At 48.8% G+C, this 19,703-nt stretch overlaps 1 protein-coding gene across 1 annotated transcript; it reads left to right on the top strand.

Annotated features, from left to right (window-relative positions):
* Positions 1–1,131: 1,131 nt before the first annotated feature.
* On the top strand, positions 1,132–18,692 carry KCNA3 (potassium voltage-gated channel subfamily A member 3). Its single transcript, XM_028503233.2, has 2 exons — positions 1,132–2,869; positions 13,978–18,692. The coding sequence occupies exons 1-2, from the start codon at positions 1,276–1,278 to the stop codon at positions 14,307–14,309; spliced, it is 1,926 nt and encodes a 641-aa protein (XP_028359034.2). The 5' UTR covers positions 1,132–1,275; the 3' UTR covers positions 14,310–18,692.
* Positions 18,693–19,703: the final 1,011 nt, after the last annotated feature.

Raw genomic sequence — 19,703 nt, 5'->3', positions numbered from 1 at the left:
AACGGCTCCTCTTTTGCGAATGACTCCAATGCTGCGAGGAACCGCATCTTAAAGCCTGGGGTTGCCTCTGCGCAACGTTGGGGTTGCGAAAACGTCTGGAAATAGGCATTGTGTTCAAAGCGACCACAGCAGCGTGGAAAACTCATTTAGGTTCAAAGGGAATGAATGTAAGTTATCTCCAGGCCAAAAGCAAGCAGCAGAGAGATACAAGGTTTGGAATGGATGTTCTCCCAGTTTAACAACTAGAAGTGGCACGTCCCCCGCCACAAGGCCAGCGGCGAGCGGAGGGTCTAGGTACAGGTCTGGCTCCGTCCCTCCCACCCCAGATTTAAGATGAGATGTGAATTTCGTCATTGCCCTCTTGTTTCCCCACAGGCAGGAAACCTCACAGTGCTGTGAAGACCAGGCTGCGCTCTCCGAGCCCAGCCGGACCGCGGTCCCGGGTTCTTCCCCACGGCTGGAATCTAAGCTGTGACAGTTAGTGTGAACTCTGTGCTGCTACAGAAGCGACGTCCCCGCACGCCATTAACTAATGTGACCCGTTTTCTTCGGATTCTGGGCGCCAAACTCACCAGCACCCATTTCTCCCTGCAGCTTCTCATCCAAACAGGAGCTAAATGAATTACAGGCCCGGAGCCTCGAGGTCTTCCACCTCAGGTGGGCTCGGGAGGCTGGGCGCAGACTTGCCTCTTCCCCAGGGCGCCCACCTGGCCTGCCACCCCTCCCCGGACCCGGTCCGGAATCCAGGGCACACCCCCACCCTCCCTCCTCTCGCCTCCGCCGGCTGCCCCCTCGCCTCCGCGGCGCCCGCCTCCCCGGGCCCGCGCGGGTGGAGGGTGCAGGGCGAGCAGGCCGGGCGCTCACTGGGCGAGGCCGGCCGAACCCAGGGGCCAGGGGTTCGCCGGGGAGGGGGGGGCGGGGGGAGCGGTGCAGACGCCGAAGTACTAGCGGGTGCCTGGGTGACTCAGGGCCAAGGAGGGGCAGGGCGGGCGCGCGCGTGGTGGGCGGGGACCCCGAGGGGCCGCGGAGGGCGGCGGGCGCGCGCCGGGCGGGGGCGGGGACGGAGGCGGAGGCGGAGGGAGCGCGGGGGCGGGCGCAGAGGCGTCTCCGCCGAGGAGCCCGCGGGTCGCGCCACAGCGAGACGAAGCCCCGCGGCCGCTGCAGCAACAGGCGGCCGGCTGAGCTCGCGGGCGGAGGCGGCGCGGGAGGCGGCGCGGGAGCCGGCAGCGCGAGGAGGGGCGCCGGGGCCCGCTGCAGCCGCCCGGCCCCCGCCGCATGGAAGAGCGTCTCAGCCTGCTGAGCTCGCCGCCGCCGCCCGCCGCCCGGCACCGCGCCCACCCTCCCCAGCGCCCAGCCGGCGGCGGCGCCGGCACCCTGGTGAACCCGGGCTACGCCGAGTCCGCCGTGGGCCCCGAGCTGCCGCCCGACATGACCGTGGTGCCGGGGGACCACCTGCTGGAGCCGGAGGTGGCCGACTGCGGCGGGGACCCGCCTGAGGGCGGCTGCGGCGGCGGCGGCGGCGGCGGCTGCGACCGAGACCGCGACCGCTACGAGCCGCTGCCGCCCGCGCTGCCGGCCGCCGGCGAGCAGGACTGCTGCGGGGAGCGCGTGGTGATCAACATCTCGGGGCTGCGCTTCGAGACGCAGCTCAAGACCCTCTGCCAGTTCCCCGAGACGCTGCTGGGCGACCCCAAGCGGCGCATGCGGTACTTCGACCCGCTCCGCAACGAGTACTTCTTCGACCGCAACCGGCCCAGCTTCGACGCCATCCTCTACTACTACCAGTCCGGGGGGCGCATCCGCCGGCCGGTCAACGTGCCCATCGACATCTTCTCCGAGGAGATCCGCTTCTACCAGCTGGGCGAGGAGGCCATGGAGAAGTTCCGCGAGGACGAGGGCTTCCTCCGGGAGGAGGAGCGCCCGCTGCCCCGCCGCGACTTCCAGCGCCAGGTGTGGCTGCTCTTCGAGTACCCGGAGAGCTCCGGGCCGGCCCGGGGCATCGCCATCGTGTCCGTGCTCGTCATCCTCATCTCCATCGTCATCTTCTGCCTGGAGACGCTGCCCGAGTTCCGCGACGAGAAGAGCTACTTCTCGGCGTCGGCGTCCCAGGAGCTGGTGGACGCGGCCAGCAACAGCACCTCGGGGGCCCGGGCCGGGACCTCCAGCTTCTCCGACCCCTTCTTCGTGGTGGAGACGCTGTGCATCATCTGGTTCTCCTTTGAGCTGCTGGTGCGCTTCTTCGCCTGTCCCAGCAAAGCCACCTTCTCGAGAAATATCATGAACCTGATAGACATCGTGGCCATCATCCCTTACTTCATCACTCTGGGCACGGAGCTGGCAGAGCGCCAGGGCAACGGACAGCAGGCCATGTCCCTGGCCATCCTGAGGGTCATCCGGCTGGTGCGGGTCTTCCGCATCTTCAAGCTGTCCCGCCACTCCAAGGGGCTGCAGATCCTGGGGCAGACGCTGAAGGCCTCCATGCGGGAGCTGGGGCTGCTCATCTTCTTCCTCTTCATCGGGGTCATCCTCTTCTCCAGCGCCGTCTACTTCGCCGAGGCAGACGACCCCACTTCACGGTTCAGCAGTATCCCGGATGCCTTCTGGTGGGCGGTGGTCACCATGACGACCGTAGGCTACGGGGATATGCACCCAGTGACCATAGGGGGCAAGATCGTGGGGTCGCTCTGTGCCATCGCCGGCGTCCTGACCATCGCGTTGCCGGTCCCGGTGATTGTGTCCAACTTCAACTACTTCTACCACCGGGAGACGGAAGGGGAAGAGCAAGCCCAGTACATGCACGTGGGGAGCTGCCAGCACCTGTCCCCTTCCGCCGAGGAGCTCCGGAAAACACGGAGTAACTCGACTCTGAGTAAGTCGGAGTATATGGTGATCGAAGAGGGGGCTATGAACCACAGCGCTTTCCCCCAGACCCCTTTCAAAACGGGCAACGCCACGGCCGCCTGCACCACGAACAATAACCCCAACTCCTGTGTCAACATCAAAAAGATATTCACCGACGTTTAATGTGCTGCAAGTGACATGCCGTGCCCCGTGTTGTGTGCACTGTGCCCCTCGGTCTGTGTATGCCCTTGTTCTGTACATGTCAGACCATCCGCCGAGGAGAGGCCGCGCGGGAGCGGAAAGCACACCTCATCCTCCGTCTCCCCGCTGCTGCTTCCCGCTGAGCAGGTGGCTGCGTGGCAGGTGGGCTGCGTTCTCTCAGCGCTCTTTTTTTTTCTTTCTTTCTCTCTCTCATGCAAACAGCCAACTTAAACTTGATTTCTAGTACACGCCCTATGGGGGGGGGGGGTGGACCTGTACATCCTGGGAGGAAATGAAACTAAAGAACAGTTACAGTAACTGTTTAACCTCAGAACTGAAAAGCAGCTGTTGCTCTCCTAAGCAATGTGGGCACGTAGCTTGGATGCTTCAGTCTGATGGACCTTTCAACGTTATTGAATATTTAGTTCAATCACCGACACTGTGGATATGGGGATGGGAAGTCCGATCAAAAAGACTTTTAAAGCCCCCGTAAGTGTATTTGGGTTTTGACTGGAGTTTCTGTTCTATTCGGAACCCCCTTTCCCAGAAGGTTAAGGATGTCTACAGCTTTGAACAAAGGGAAATGCCCAAGATGCACTGCTCTAATTCATGAACTCTTTGGGGCTTGTCAGGCATTTCGAAAGTCTGAGACTAACAGGTTCCTGTGAAGTTCTGTGTGTGTGTGCGTGTGTGTGTGTGTGTATGTGTGTTCCAGCCATGAGGAACAGATGTTTTCAGTGCTGCTGAGAGAAACAACAACAAAAAATTCCTAGTGCATCTGAAAGGTGAACTTCTGCAGTATCACAAGAAGATTAAAGTGGCAGACACTCCTTCCAGTGGAAGTTACTAATTCGGACCTGACTGATGCAGTTTCCATAGCAACCCGTTTCCTGGGAAACCCGAAAAAGGTTGTCATGGCATCTCTTGCTCTCTATCCCCGCCCCCTAGCCCCTGCCGTTTCCACAGTAACCTTTCCAGATGGTTCCTACTTATGTGATTTCATAAGGAAAACCACTGTTTGAATAAACCGCACAAATAAAGTGAAGTCTGGGACTCCCAAGGTGTTGCAATGAATCACAAAATGCATATTTTTTTACTACAAAAAAACCATTGGTATCATCCTCTAACGACTGAATTAAAAAGGAAAATACCGTCTTGAGAATAATAGATGCACACCAGGATCAGGCATAATGTGAATGAAATGCCAGTAATTAGGCAATACTTTCAAAAGATGCCTCTCTACTGTTTGCTTTCTCCAAGAAGTTTCCAGCCAACAAATGAACTTAAAAAGCAAATCTAAAAGTGCTCTGCACATGAGCAAACGAAAGATTCAATCAGCATACCTGAACTCTCACTACAAGGGACCTCCAGACTTCCTCTTAATAAAAAAATCCGGGTCCCACAGCAGCACTGCCACCAGCGCAGCACTTGAAAAGCTAAATAAAATCCAAAGCTGAAAAGGATGCGTGTTTTTCACTGAGGGAATTGCAGACAATCAATAAAAAGGAGGGACGGGAAGTAACCAGACCTTGGGGAACTACCTCCAAGTTGCAGCCCTGCGCCGGGGGTTGCCAGGAGACAGAATCAGGTGAGCAGGGCCTGGGCTCCTGGGAGCGCTTCCCTTTTGTCCGGGGGAAGCAGGGAAATGCCCTCCGTGGCCGCAGGTATGGCCGCTGAGACCGGCAAAGCCGGCAGTTGTGTGTTAATTGCCTGTTAGATGCTCTTTCAAGATCCTTTAGAACACCTCTTCCGTGGGATTGCCATGTTGCTGACTGTCCCCTGGTTCCCACTGTTTCTTGCAAAAGGATGAAAAAAAAAAAAAGGTCTTTGCTCTTCAGAATAGCCCTCACCCAAACCGAGCTGAGAATGATTGCATTCCTTTCACTAACCCGCTTGGCTTCTGAACAACCTGCTTCCCCTTAAAAAGGAGCAGAAGACAGAAGCTACTGCCGTTGCATTGTTGTTCTGCTGTTAACTCACATAATTACTTGGTAGTATGTGGTAGTACAATTGTTTGAAACTAAAATGATAAAAAATGCAAGGAAAGCAACACTTTTTTAACGTAGGTGATTTTATAGACATTATGGACATGACACATTTTCTGCAATTGTACATGATCCACAATTATTTTTTGGTTTTGATAGGCTGTAACTATTCTATCTTAGAGTAAACGAGAGTAACCCTGTTTTAAAGCTCACGAAGTGTGTTTGGGGAGTCAGAAGCCTCCTTGTGTTACTCTCTGTGCGTTGGAGACAGTGAAACGTGACGACCGGGACTTGGAAGAGGTGGAAGGGGAAGGGAATCTGCGTGCCTGGCCACAGAGCCGTTGCCCCATCCATGTGCCTTGAACTAGGGCCCCTGTCCCGGGCGTCCTTGGCTACTTGTTTGAGCTACTTGTAACATTGATCAAATTTTTGGCATTGTTGATGACCAGAAATTCTTTCTTTATGACCCATTTGGGTGGTTATATGTTAGACACACTCTAGTAAGACCATCAGAATAAATTTGGTAGCTGTTTTTAGAAGATCTTAACATAGAGATGAACAAAGTGCAGAGACAATTCTATGCATATTTTTTTCAGAGGATGGAGGAACCCTGATGAGTTCTGTAAGTTCTTAATGGTTGTGCCATAATTTTTGGAATTGTGTGGGTATGAAGTAACAGTAATACAAAGGAGACGCTTTTTAAAAAAAATCTGGAGAAATATGAGCCTTAACTTTGGGGTAGTGTAATTGCTTCTAGTCTCCACATTGGTAGCTTCTTAAAGGTTACAGGCTCTGTGTGTTGACAGAGTTTTAGATGCACTTGCCTAGCCCAGAGTGTAGCCTCTTGTATGTATTTAATGGGCATCTGATGAGTGAATGGCTATTAACTTACATTAATGTTACTTTCAGATTCTTCATGTAGTGGTTTCATGCATAAGCTTTGCAGTCATATTGCCAGGGTTTGAATCCTGACTCTGCTGTTTTAACCTTGAGCAAATTACTGAACCTCTCTGTGCCTCAGTTTCCTTGTTGGTAAAATGAGGATGATAAATAATACCTCATAGGGTCAATGTGGAGGTTAAATGTCAATACAGGTGCAGCCCTTAGAAAAGGTAATGGCATGATAAGCAGCAGAGACTTTGCCAAGAGATTACATTATTGTGTTATATTATTTGCTAAGAGATTACATTATTGCTGGGGTCATTACTCACACGCATTGTTTAATTAATACTGAGCTTTGCAAAGGATATGAATAGTCAGTGTTTTCTTGACTATTTTCTTCCTGATTTCCTTTCTATGTAACAATAATAACTGCCACTTATTAAGGTCCAACCACATCCTCGACGTTTCTCAGCTCTGCAAGCTAAGGGGTGTATTAACCCCATGTTAGGATGGGAAAAGCAGACATTTCAGGTTAAATGATTTCCCTGAGACTTCACGGCAGGCCAGGTCATTCTGGCCCCCAAAGCCCCCTGTGCCTTTTATTGGCGACTTGAAGGAGATTGAGAGAAGAAATTTCTTACGCTCTCGGGCCCGACTGCAGCCCGTGCTACTCATTAATGAATTCCTGTAAAGGACGTAGCTCCAAAAAACCTATTTCATTCAGTATCCGGAAAATTAACCCTTGTCGCGTCATCAGGTATTTTGAAGCCATAGGAATCAAATAGAAGTCATTTAAATTGGATAAAGAGATGGACTTTTCCAGTAAGAGCAGATTATTTTCTGATATGATTGATTTGTCTGGACTTCATATTACGCGCAGAAAGTATAACCTGTCGACAGTGGTGATCCCTGCTAGGACCATGGATAGTTTCCTGTCGGGAGGTGAATTCCTTATTTCCATGTGTTTCCATCTGCAGTGAATGATAGTATTATGCAAACTGTTGTTTTTCCACCTCCTTACATTTTGCTTAAGTTCCTAGAGATCCGTGCCAGAAAGTGGTGTAAACATTTTGACCCCCTCTCATCAGAAGGGAGAAATTACTTAGAACAAAAGGCCTGAACTGAAAGCAGGAGATTGCCAGTTCACTGAAATTTGCAGCATCGTTGCTTTATCAGAGCAACTGTCCTCAGGAAAACATTAGGGTATAATTTTGTTCCACAGAATAGCTGTGGCCCCTTCCCTAAGGTCCAGAAAACTCCAGTTTAGCAAAACGGGAACTGGGGCTTAGAGAAAAATGCTAATGAGTGTGAGCCTGCACAGGCCAGATAGCTTTGCTGAACTGCAGGCTAGCTGTCAGGCCCAGCTGCACGCCTTGCATGTTGGAACGGGCACACACGTGTGTCTGTGTGCACTAGGGATTCACCGGGGGAGGGGTGGCTGCACGCGTGCATGTCCATCACCACCCCGGGGGAAAAGTGCCCGCACCCTACAGCTGGGGAGCCTAGAGAGAAAAATAGCATCATTATTAGTTTCTTTCTTTCATGGTGTTAATGAAACTCGCATGCCCACCGAAGACGATGACATCGTCACACACAGCTCCACATCAGAGGGACGTGTTAGATTGGTTATTTCTAAGCTTGGAAATAAAATTGGGGGGTTGACATTTTAAAGGCACAGCATGAAGAAATTTAAAGTTAGGGTTTGTTGGCATCAGACATGGGCTTTACCTCTTTGATATATACCGTGCTCAAGTCACTGGTCTGCTGGTCGTAGAGAAAGTCAACGAGTGTGATTTATACCACTGTTCCGTTCCTTGGAGAATCATCACTGTAATTCACTGACGTCTATACGTTTACAGTTTCATCGTTTTCTGCAGCATCTTCCAGGTCCTTCCCACCTCTCAGTATGCGTGAAAGTGATAACCCATCCCACTGATAAGTGCAAAGGGGCACACGTGCCCCCCCCCCCCGCCGCGCCCCCACCCTCCGTTTGCAGACTTAGGAAATGCTGTGAGACAGAGGCAAGGAGCGGAAGTGGGGGGAAGAGGACTGTGAGGGCTGGTTGGTCAGCATGGGCTGCTTTTCTGGCTGTTTGGTATTTGGCCTTTTAAACCAAGGAGCATAAAACGATTGTTTAATTACAACTAAGTTCCTCTGTTTTGTTTGGCAGTTGTACGTGTCTTTAATGAAATCGCTTGTTGTTTATAACCTGCAGAGGGTGGTTGGCAACCTTTGAGAGCGGGCAGATCAGAGGAGGCAGGAAGAGGGGAGGGGAACCACGCAGGGCCCTGGCCTTCCTCACTGTGACTCAGCTTCTAACTTCTTGTTAGAAAGTGGCCAGGGCTGCAGCGTCTATACCAGTGTTCTTTACATGCTTGTGTCCACCCTGAGGTGTCATTTAAATGATCCAGGCAGGTTAGAAAGTTTTCAAAGATTCGTCATTGGTTTTGATGATACTGTAGACTAATTTTGTCCTTGAAAAGGTAAAGAAGAAACATTTTTATGGTTTTCTCTCTCCCACTCTCTCTTTCCCCCCACCATCCCTGGGTGTGTTTTTTCCTTGTATTCCACATTTTGCACCGTTAACCATCAAGTGCATTCAAGATGCGATCTGGAAAAGACGCTGCATCATTTTCTCGGGAGCCATTTTATGACCGGCGCCACCTAAATGGTGCAGAGTCGGGGCTCTGGCCTGAAACTACATCCTGGGGCTCTGCTTCAGCTGGTCAGTAAGGCAGCACTTAAATGGACAACAGACAGCGTCTCATCACATCTGAAAAACGTTGTGCACGCAGGGCCCTGAGTTTGCAGATATGGGGGTTCACCCCCCACCCCATTGTGGTGGTGGTGGGGGTAGAGAGAAGCGTTTTCTGTCCCAGGCGCCCCAGCCTCACACTCACTGGTACTGAGCACAAGGGCTCTTGCCAATCTGTTGAGAAACCCACCGACATTCTTGAATGAAACTTTCATGTACCCACGTGTTACCAGCACTGCTCTGTCCCTCGTTTTTCCTTACATTTAGTTTAAACAGCCATTCTTCAGGCCGATTCTCTCTGACCCCTGAGGTTCTTCTCTTTGTGCATTTAACCATCTTCCTCAAATTAAGACTGAAGATTTCACTGGGAGGACGAGCCCTGCTTGCGTCTGTTCTCTACAGAGCAGCCAGAGTCCTTGTCTTAAAACATTTGTCAGATCCTGTCACCTCTATGTGGCAAGACCCTCAGCGGGTTCCCCATCTCACACACAGTACAGCGAACTCCGGGGCTTGCCATGGCTGCAGGCCCCGCATCGTGGAGCCCTCTTCCCCTCCTGACCTCTCTTCTGACTCTTGTCCCGTTTGATCCGGATGGCAGCCACGCTGGCCTCCCTTCTTCCTCAGATATGCAGGCTGACTGCACATCCTGTCCCTGTACTCCGTCCCCCATCATGGGTGCCGCTGCACCCCTGATGTCTGCAAGGCTCACTCTGTCACCCCCTAAGGGGTCGCAGGCTCGTGACGCCTTCCCTGGCAACTCCATTTAAAGCTGCAGCCCCATAGCACTCCCTAGATCCCGTCTCTGCTTTATTTTCTCGTCTGACACATTAGACATTTTCCTTCCTGTGTTTATTGTCTGTCTTCTTTTCCCATCCATGGGGGCAAAGGTTCCTGTCTTGTTCTTGGTAGCACGCCCCTCACGACCCGGAACACTACCCGGGGTGGAGCTGGTGTTCAGTTAGGTGTGCGTTCCCGGGGCCGGCGAGGAGGTGGCACCGGTGCTCCGACGGGAGTGCTCGAAGGCCACAGAAAGGTGGGTGTGGTGTGGTGTGCACCTGTGCTTCAGCGTGTCCCCGCGAGGGTCGTGCTCCCCACCCTGCTCTTTTGCATAAAGCTCCCCGCAGGAATTGATTCCCTGGGGAAGGCTTCCATTTGGTAAACGTGCCTGAAGGTTTTCCACACGAAGGACTACCCAGTCTTGGGGGTACAACTCCTTGATATAAATAATTTAAATACAACATTAAGTGAGATACCACATCTACTCACCATGGGTCCCTGGAAGTTAGAATGCGTCAGAGACTGTGTTTCCTACCTCGTAGCTGAGGGAATGCTGTTGGTGACTGATTCTCAATATATTGACCGATTGGGTAAAGCAGGGCAGCAAACATCAGAACACACGTGTATCCCATGGACTCAGCCATCCGGCAGACACTCTGAGAAACCTCCCAGTAATTCAGCCTTAGTTTCAGTCCAGGGTGCGCCCTTCAAGATCCCTGGGGTCCCCATGACTACAGACTCTGGTGGAGTAAGGCATTAGAGATCTCATCAGTGAATCACCTTAAAGAACTACATTGCTGTAGCTAGGGCCTTGCTGGAGAAACTGATTTCTTTTACTAAATAATCTGATTTTAAATGTAATTGTCAAGTTGGATGGTAGGATTACAAACGTCAGCTGTTTGGGGAGTGCCAGAGTGCCTATGGAAGGAAGGGAGTGCCTTCCTTCCATACATAAGGGAAGATGGAGACATGGAATCCACAAGAAATAAAAGCAGATTCTTAGAGTGAGTTAGCATGGCAAAATGTAGGCCATTTCTACATAAAGTGGGTGAGAGGCACCAGTAGCCTATGCTGGTTTGGGAAATTCCTAGCAGCTTGGAAAAACCGACATGGGTCGTGAGAACCGAGTGGAGCCTGTGAAAGTACTGATATTGATGAGTGTGCAGACGGTGTCATGGTTCTAGGTAATGTCACAGCAGATGCGCCTTCCTCTGCAGAGAGGGCTGGGGGCCCTCCTGGTGGGGAGAAGGGGCCGTTCTCCTCCCTGCCTTCTCAATGTCCTCCTTTCCCTGGCTTTCTCAGGCCCCAGACCAGAGGCTGGCCTGGCTCTTGCCTCTGAACATCTAAGTGCCACAGCCTCCTTGCCAAATTTGTCGCCACATGAAAGAAAACGAACACGTGTGCCTGACATCACAGAGGTAGACCAGCAGGAGTTAGACGCCCCTCCCCGTCACTTTGTGCAGTTAGGCCCAGGTAGGACAGAGATCACCTCTCTCTTCTGAGGACACGTGGTAAGGACGCTTTTTCAAGAAATGGCACAAAATAGAGACTTGAAATGAATCATTTTTATTATTTTTGGTTTTTTCTTTGCTCACTTCGTCAGTACAAATAATAAAATATTTTTTGGACATGATCGAGGAATCCTAACTTGTGTTTTTTAACTAAATTTGGGTTTTATGGGATTCTCTGTTATGACCTGGTCTAGTAAAGGCATTAGATCATTAAGAGGGAGCCTCTTACATTGCATCACCTGCCATTACATTTTCCATTTACTTCATGCATGACTACAGGGCAAAAAATACCAGGTGTCCACTGCTCCGTTACTTTTATAAGAAATTACAGTAAAACCAGGTGAAGCAAGAGCAACTGTGTGTCAGCTTTCAAAACGCAGTGAGCAACTAAAAGCCACAGAGAGAAATCCTCCCCCCAAGTAAGAACGGTGCCTGAATTGCTTTATACCTAGATTCTGTAAATCTTTGCCTGCAACTCTTTTAAACTGTTTTCAAAAGGTCCGTTGATTTTCCTGGGTAACCGTGTGAACTGAGGATGTTTATTACTGTCAGACCCAAGTACTGCTCAGAGTAGTACCAACTGCACCCACAGCTCGTTTCCCCATCGCTTTCCAGATTTTTGACAGAGCCCACATCTTGGCACATCACCAACCTGAATGACTGAGTGTAAACTTTTTTGCTTGCCAAGCGTACCCAATATCCAAGAGGCCAATCGGAGATTTATACGTCATTGAGTAAGAAGTCTTTCTAGTCCTTGGGGCTAATTCATTACCATTTAGTTGGTAGGATTCGTAGGACTTGCCGGCGTGCAGCAACTGTACGCTATTTAACAGACGTCAAAGTATACACACAGAAAATAAAGTTCCCGTAAAACTCCGTGTTGCGGAAGGATTCAGCCCTTCCTTCACCATCCCATCCAAGTTGGAAAGGCCAACAATCACGTGAGCTGGCTTTCTGTGCCTCTCCCACTTGGGCCTTGCGAGAGGCATGGATTAGTTCTTCACAAACTTGATAATCACAGAAATTCGACTGTTCTTCTTTTCTGGATTTAAATTTTAGAACACTTATTCGGCCACATATCTTCCATTACAGATCTCCATTTTCTAGTGTATTTCCTTCCCCTCTCGGCAGAGTTGATTCTGACACTTGAGGCGATGTTCCTTCTTCCCAGCCCTTCAACCCGTTCCTGGGCCACGAATGTGAACATTATGGTTACTGTCCACGTATCACACTTATCTTTTTATTAAAATGGCAGCCCCCTCCACCTGACTTTTTAATAATCCCAAGGGTGCTGGGCCAGGCCCTGGCAGGTGAGGTTTGGAAAAGGCACTTCTTCCGCAGAAAGGGGGTCACAGGAGCAAGACAGGAGCAGCTGCACAGAGTGGTCTCGCGAGAGCCGGAGCTGCAGCAGCCCTGGGCATAAGCTAGGCACTTAGGACAGAAAATTGTTCGTGTTCCTTGTAATTTCTTGTAAATAGTAGTCATTAATAGCTTTTAGACCATTATAATTTTCGAGCTCTCATAATGAAAATTAAATGTATTGTAACACAAGAATATACGCTTGGCTTTGTGACGAAGATGAGCGGTGAGAACTCCCATGGGTGATGACCGAGTGTCGTCCAGGCGAAGGAGGGAAACTTTCTGCCAGCTGGCTGCCCGGCGCTCGGCAGGCAGCCACCGTTCAGCTCAGTGAGCAAGCGGTTCTTCCGTAAAAAGCACGCTCAGGTTCCAGATCGCCGTGGTCAGGCATCCCCACGGGTCTGAGACACCTGCTAAAACCAGAAGGACGTGAATGGAAAAGTCTTTCCCTAAGTATTATGATGGATAATATTTACATATTGAAACCTGGAGCTGGACTTAGCGTTTTCCGTTTTTGTCTGGTTAAGTATTCTTTACATATTACATAGTTAGTACAGCTCTAGAGTACATAATATTTATCTGTTTACCCATTCAACGTATGTTCACTGAGGATGTTCTATGGGCCACACACTGTGTGAAGTGGTAGGGACTCATTCATTCAACACGTAAAGTGCCTACTGTGGGCCAGGCACCCTCATAGACTCTGGAGGTAGCAATGCACAGGCAGTCACGCTGCCTGGTGCCATTTTTAAGAACTACTTTACTGCCTACATTTCTAAAATGTGTTTTGGTGGCTGAGAGAGGAGAGTGCCAAACCTTGAACTTTTAGTTCTTTGTTCTCTACAGACCTTGGTCAAGTGGTTATTGTTGTCTTAATTTGTGATTTCTCAAAGTGGTGCCTAACTGCAGAGCCCATATTTTAAAGGATGAGCAGATCTGAGAGTTATTTGCAGGGACGAGATAAAGCAGAGGGAAGACGTCCCTAGCACCTGGAGTATGGTTCTCACAGTCCTCGTGTTGAGACCGTTTCTCTCTCTTCTCTTCTCTTCTCTTCTCTTCTCTTCTCTTCTCTTCTCTTCTCTTCTCTTAACACTGAGAAGATTAAATTAAAACATACATTTTTCTAAGAAACAGCAGGCACTCAGATCTTTCATATGACTTTAAAGAGGATACATTTTCCTGTTCAAAAAGCAATCACATGGGTTTGGACTCCATTGGAGGTCGTTACTAAGGGGGGGCAAGTTCACAGTTTCAGGATACTCTGACACTTTTTCTAACTTATAAATAAAAAGCATTCAATATGTGTTTCACAAGTTTGGAAAATTAAATTGCTTGAACTTTTCAGGGTAACAGTTAAAGAAAACGCACAAAGTTTTAAAAAGCGTGAGGGACAGCCCTGGCCAGTGTGGCTCAGTTGGTTGGGCATCATCCCGCAAACCGAAAGGTTACTGGTCCGATTCCCCATCAGGACACATGCCTGGGTTGCGGGTTCAATCCCCACTTGGGGCACCTGCGGAAAGCAGCTGATCGATATTTCTCCCTCACGTTGATGTTTCTCTCCCTCTCTTTAAAGTTCAATGGATAGACTATTTCATATTGGTGTAAGGTCTCTAATTTTTAAAACAATGACTGGATAGTAAATTACTGCATTTACTCCACCCCACAGATACCCGAAGAGCCCCACGCACAGAGAGGCCAGGCTGCCCTGACCAGCGGGACGCCCGGCTTCCCACTGCCTCGCTCCAGGATGCCGCGGTGGATCCGTGGCCGACGGGGTGGCCCGTCTGCCAGTGTCTTTTGTTTCCGTGGACGTTGAATAACGTGTCTCTAACAAGTGCGTTCTGTAAAGGAAATAGCTCTGGAGACTTTCTCCAAGTTGTGTGCTCTATGAAAGATATTCATCAAGAGGTCAAGAATGTTAAAACTATTAGGGTATCATTCCAGCCCTTTGACATTTTGATGAAACCCAATGATCCCAAAACATATCAGTATTGCTGAGAAAGAAAACCTAAATGTTCGTTTCCCACAGGCCCTGTACCGCTGTTTTCCTCCTTACAGCTGATGGCTGGAGTCCGCTGCATCACAAGATACGTTCACGTTACCTTCTGTGTTCTGGGTTGTGTGCGCCCGTATCTGTAAAGCTGTGTTTCGTACCAAAGGCTCTCCTACGTAGATTAGCACATTGACACGTGAGTAAGCGAGGTCTGCACTGTGCCAGGTAAACGATGTGGAAGACAGACTTGCCTAAAAGCAATGTGCCTTGCTTGATTCCACATTCTTTTCTTTTTTAATGAAAAATGATAGATTTGCAAATTAATCTTGTAGGCAGGTGTGAGCTGAGTTTAACTTTAAAAAAAAGGTTATGAGGGCTTACGATATGTTTAAGTTGTCTTTGTGAACTAAAATTTAACATTGAGTTACGCTTTTTGACAGTTTATACATAATAGAGTCATTCAGTTCAGTTTCCGTGCCATGTTCGGGGAGGCGAGACAAAGCACATTCTTGAAGATGTATACAGTATTTCATCTAATGTTGGTAGAAGTCCTATCAAAATTATATAGGGAAGAGGTTTCTTGATTCATTTTCTATTTTTATATTCTTTTAGAAAGGAAAGGTTTTTTTTTCAACGCACAAATCAATGTTTCAGTTGGGGAAGAGATGGAGGAGGCTGTGAAGGTGATGCCCCATTTGGGGACATTTCACTACTGTGCCATTACTAATGTCCAGACTGTGACGTTTCAGCAGAATGGTAGCTATTCGTATATTGCTTAATAAGCCTTATGGAAAGCCAAACTGTGAACCTTTAGTGTAAAGAAGACTTTTTCTCATGTCCATATTTTATTTCCAAAATATGCCTGAGCAAATGCATAAGCAACCGGTCTCCTGTTACACAAATGCACGACAATGCTAGGTTGCAACAAGAGCACTTGTAGAATTTTAATTACTATCCAAATGTTTTGGTAGCAAAGCCAAGATTATAATACTTTTTGATGGCCTGTGGAAGGAAATCAGGCGATGAGTTCCATTGTTAATATGTAGGAATCAGTTACTGACACAAACGTGTATCTATCAGCAGTAAAACAGATGAATCGGAGAGACAATCCAGGTAACTTTCTTTGGAGGCAAGGTCTACATTGAGCTTTACACAACTTGCTGGTAATTTCTCTGTGGTCAAAACTAGGAGACCAAATCACTCCAGGAAAAAGCGAAGCCAAAGAGTGGTAACCATCTCCGATGTGAGCCATGTGCACCTCCAATGTGGATGATTTGTAAAAATGTAGCCGCCGCCACACTTTTCTTCTGTGTTGGCCCATGTAGTAGAGACACCGGCCCAGAGAACCATCCATCCATCGCAGCCACTGGGGTTCTCATCATGGTCAACAGGGAAGTGATTCACATCAGCTATCAGGATGATTGACATACGTCAATCACCTGCCCTACGGGAGTTCTTAGACATACAGATGTTTTCATAAGGACCTGTAAGCATCACAGAAATCAGCACCAACCCTACCTTCCTCAAACACCAATGCCAACTTCAAGCATGATGATACATTTAGTATCATTTCTGCTTTGTTAATACAGCCTACCGTTTCAACTAAAGACAAAACCGGGACTTTTGCTATAAAAGTACAGAATGATACCAGATGAATAAGCTGCCATATCTGATATGATTCACTGAATGGGTAGTAAGAATAGTATCGGTCTAGATATGAGGAGGCCAGAATTCTTAACCACATTCCACTTGTGGGACCCTTGGGCAGTCACCATGGCGAGGCTTCCGTCCCCTGCGTGGCCTAATGGGTGTGCTGGCTCGAACAACCCCAAAGCCCTTGTCCAGCCTGCGGATCCTCCTCACTCGCATTTGAAAAGGCTTTGACTACTCATGTGCTCGGATGTTCTGACGTATTTCTGAAAGAGAAAAAATGGAAATCAGACTTAGCCTCGAAAGGGTCCTATCATCCATCAGATGGATGGTGCAAAGGAAATGGGATTTTTTCTTCTCCTGTAACAATTGTCATGTGAGTCTGTAATGGGACCGTGAGGAGGCAGACAAACCACCCTGCAGGATGGGAACAGGTGAATGGCATCGCTGGGAAGGAGGGGAAGTCATCTGTCCCGCTTCATTAGATGTGAAGCTGACTGAAACCATATGCGGGACGCACAAACGGGCCCGGAGCTCTGCGGCACACGCAGCGTGCGTGGTAATCCTGGGAGCGGGGGCAGGTGGGGAGAGGCTGGGGGCGGGGGGCGGGGTAGGAGTGTTTGCCTTAAGGTCTCTTGACTCTCTTTGCACACGAAGCAGTTTGGCGCGAAGCACAGGTCTGCCACGGACTCTCCTGGGCCCTAGGAAAGTCCCTCTGCCGGCCCTGAGCACCCGTTTCCTCATCTGCACAGTGAAGACTTTCCACTTAGTCATCGGGGTGTTTCTGTACCCCTTTGACAGTGCTGAGCGGTTTCAGACTGTGAGAACACGCGTGCGTTGCAGCACACCCGGCTCCCCTGCAGTCACGGAATGCCACCACCGCTGCTCGCCTGACCGAACAGCCTGCAAGTCCGACATTGCTGTTTCCAGTACTGCCCGCTGACCTCAGCGAGATGAAAAAAATGGGAACCTCGCTTTTCGTTTGGACCGTGGTTTGCTTATTATGTTGAGCCTTTCATCTGCGAACGCTCATTACCTAAGCAAAATGTCCATTTAAGGGATGAACCTTCTATTTACACTTTTGTTTTGTAATAAACACTTAGCAAGTCAGAATTAAATATGTGATGCCTGCCAATGACCTGTGGCTGATGGCAAGGTACCTTTCTGTCACGTTGCAAAGTGAATACCCTTTTGGTCCCAGAAGCAATGGCTACAATTCAAAATAATATTCACAAGTTTTGCCAATTTGTGTGAATACAAATGAGGCCCAATAGAGCCATATCACAATTAATTTTGCTCAGGAGTGAGAAATCAAATTCAGGGAAAACCCAAACGCTTTTGTTTGGCCTCAGTGGCCAGTTGGGAATCGAAGGGGTGTAGGTTTTGTACCACATAGATAAGAGAGAATTATACCTATCGAAGAAACAAGAGTATATTCTGGTTGCTGGTTTTATGGTAGAGATGGGAATAGAAAGGTATTAAATTATGGACACTGAGGAAATTGGTAATGAAACAAAAACGGTCCATTTGGATAATACAGAAGTCTTTTATCGTGCTGAGGTGGTTTGTCCAGTGTAGTCTTACACCCCCCCCACCCCCGTTCAGCGAAGGGGGCTGTTCCTCAAGGCCTCCCGCAGAACAGGAAAGGTGTATGCTGACCAGTGGAGCAGTTCGCTGACCCATTCCAGCCGATCACCTCGGTTTTGTGACTCCGCATTTCCACCTTCGGTGTAGTTGAATCTCTTGTGTCTCCGTGTTAGTGATCTTTGCGAGAGGTAACTTGACCCATTTTTTTTAACGTTGGTAAAACTCACTAAATGGTGATTCTAGCCTGTGGTGTTAATGCTGCATCTTCCAGCAACGTGTGAACTGACCACACCGAGCAAAACCATAGCAGTGTCCGTTGTGCTACCTTGTCCCCATGGTGTGATCTCTTAATGCTGGGTGTGGGGTGGGGAGCTTCAGTGTTTAGTTCACTTAAAACTGTTGTCAACATGTGTTTCCTAAACGCCGTAGAATTGTATGATTACAAACCAAATAGGAATATTCTCTTGTTTAGTTTCAATGTTAAGGTAACTGTACAGACCATTTTTTGAACTGCCTCACAAAATGGTATCATTTTCATTTCAAAGTTTCTACATATATATATACAAGGGAAAGCCAACTGTGTGTATCATGTTTCTATGTAAGACGCTCCATGCAATAAACTCCATTTTTGAAATCTTATACAAATAGATAGCAATTATGCAGATGGCAGAATAACAAACACACTTGAATTTTTTCGTAGCAGTGTCTAACATTTATTTTCTCATACTTTGCAAAGATTGTTTAATATTTTATTTTTACACATTTTATTTAATCTTGAAAGTATCTATTTGAAATCGTAAGACCATCTGAAGTTTAGAGATCGGACAGCCAAGGTCTTTAGAAAGATCAGGTGGCTTTCCCACAGCCAGCGAGTGGCTCTGAGTGTCGTGTACTTCACACTGTTCGCCTTCTGCCATTTTTCCCTGTCACCGCCCTTTTCTGCACCTCAACTGAGTTCCATGTGTCCATGGGGACATTTCAGGTTTTATCTACAGGGCAATGTTGCTGTCCATGCCAGGGCTCGTTCGATCCTTCCGAAAGGCAGGCCTTCCGCAGGGTGACAGCCCGACACTCCCCATCGGGTGCCATCGGGTGCTCGGCCCACGCGCACGCCCTGGCCACGGACACTCAGTCCCGGTGACGTCAGAATGCTGGACTGAGAAAACGGTCTCCTCCACTCATCTCCCGATTTCCTTTTGTAAAAACCCATCTTAATGACTGGCTGCTGCACCGTTGAAAGAAGCAATAATCACCCCAAGAAGCTGCCGCCGTTCTGATTCAGAGACCGCGCATGGTCAGACCCACCAGGAGAAGGCGTGTTTCAGCAGTTGCTGTCCGCCCCATGTGCTGCACGGTGAGGGAGGACAGGGGAGGCGGGGGGCAGGCGGGAAAATGGTCTTTATTTTATCTTAAAGAAAACTCATTCAAAAGAAGTGGTTATCGAGTATTAGGTAACAGCATTAACATTTGGCCAATGGTTTAATTATATGGCAAAGTTTTATCAACACAGTTTTTAATCCACTTAGTAATTTGCCAGATAAAAGCTGACGGCGGCTCAGTAGGAACACGGAGCACATCCGGTGCTCATCCATGACCTGATGCTGCACTTGCATTCTTTTTTCCAAATGCCGTGGGGACACTGGTGGCCTTCCCTGGTCGGTCAGCCGTCTGCGGTGCGGTCTGGCCTGCGTGGCAGCCAATCGGTGGGACTGTGGCCACACATACGGGACCGATGCTGTGTTCTATCAGGATTTAAACTTTTCTAACCTCACCTTTATTTTGTGCTCATCAAACAGAAGGCAAACAAGTATCATTGTGTAGAGAATGAAATAAGGACCGTACTTAAACAAGGACATCATACCCAATGCTGGAATCCTGAATGAAATGTAAAATAATCAAACACATTTTATACTTGTTTCTATCTTGTCCTCTTTTGGCATTGAAGTTTCTAATTTATCACATGTTAATGTAAAGTTAAAACAAGCTCTTAGGCCATGTTCTCTCCTGTTCTTGTCCTGATGATCGTGGGCCTTCAGTGGAGTAAATGTCGGCAAATACCTGTGGGTCGATTACGTGAAATTCCCATCTGGTCCATTTTTTAAGTTTGCCGTTGGGTTTGCAGTGTTGTCGTTGCAGATGTTATGTGCAGAATTCAATAAAAT

This window comes from Phyllostomus discolor, chromosome 14, assembly GCF_004126475.2.
Source record: "Phyllostomus discolor isolate MPI-MPIP mPhyDis1 chromosome 14, mPhyDis1.pri.v3, whole genome shotgun sequence".
Lineage (NCBI taxonomy): Eukaryota > Metazoa > Chordata > Mammalia > Chiroptera > Phyllostomidae > Phyllostomus > Phyllostomus discolor.
The sequence above is the reverse complement of the archived record's forward strand: the minus strand, read 5'-3'. Positions and strand labels throughout refer to the sequence as shown.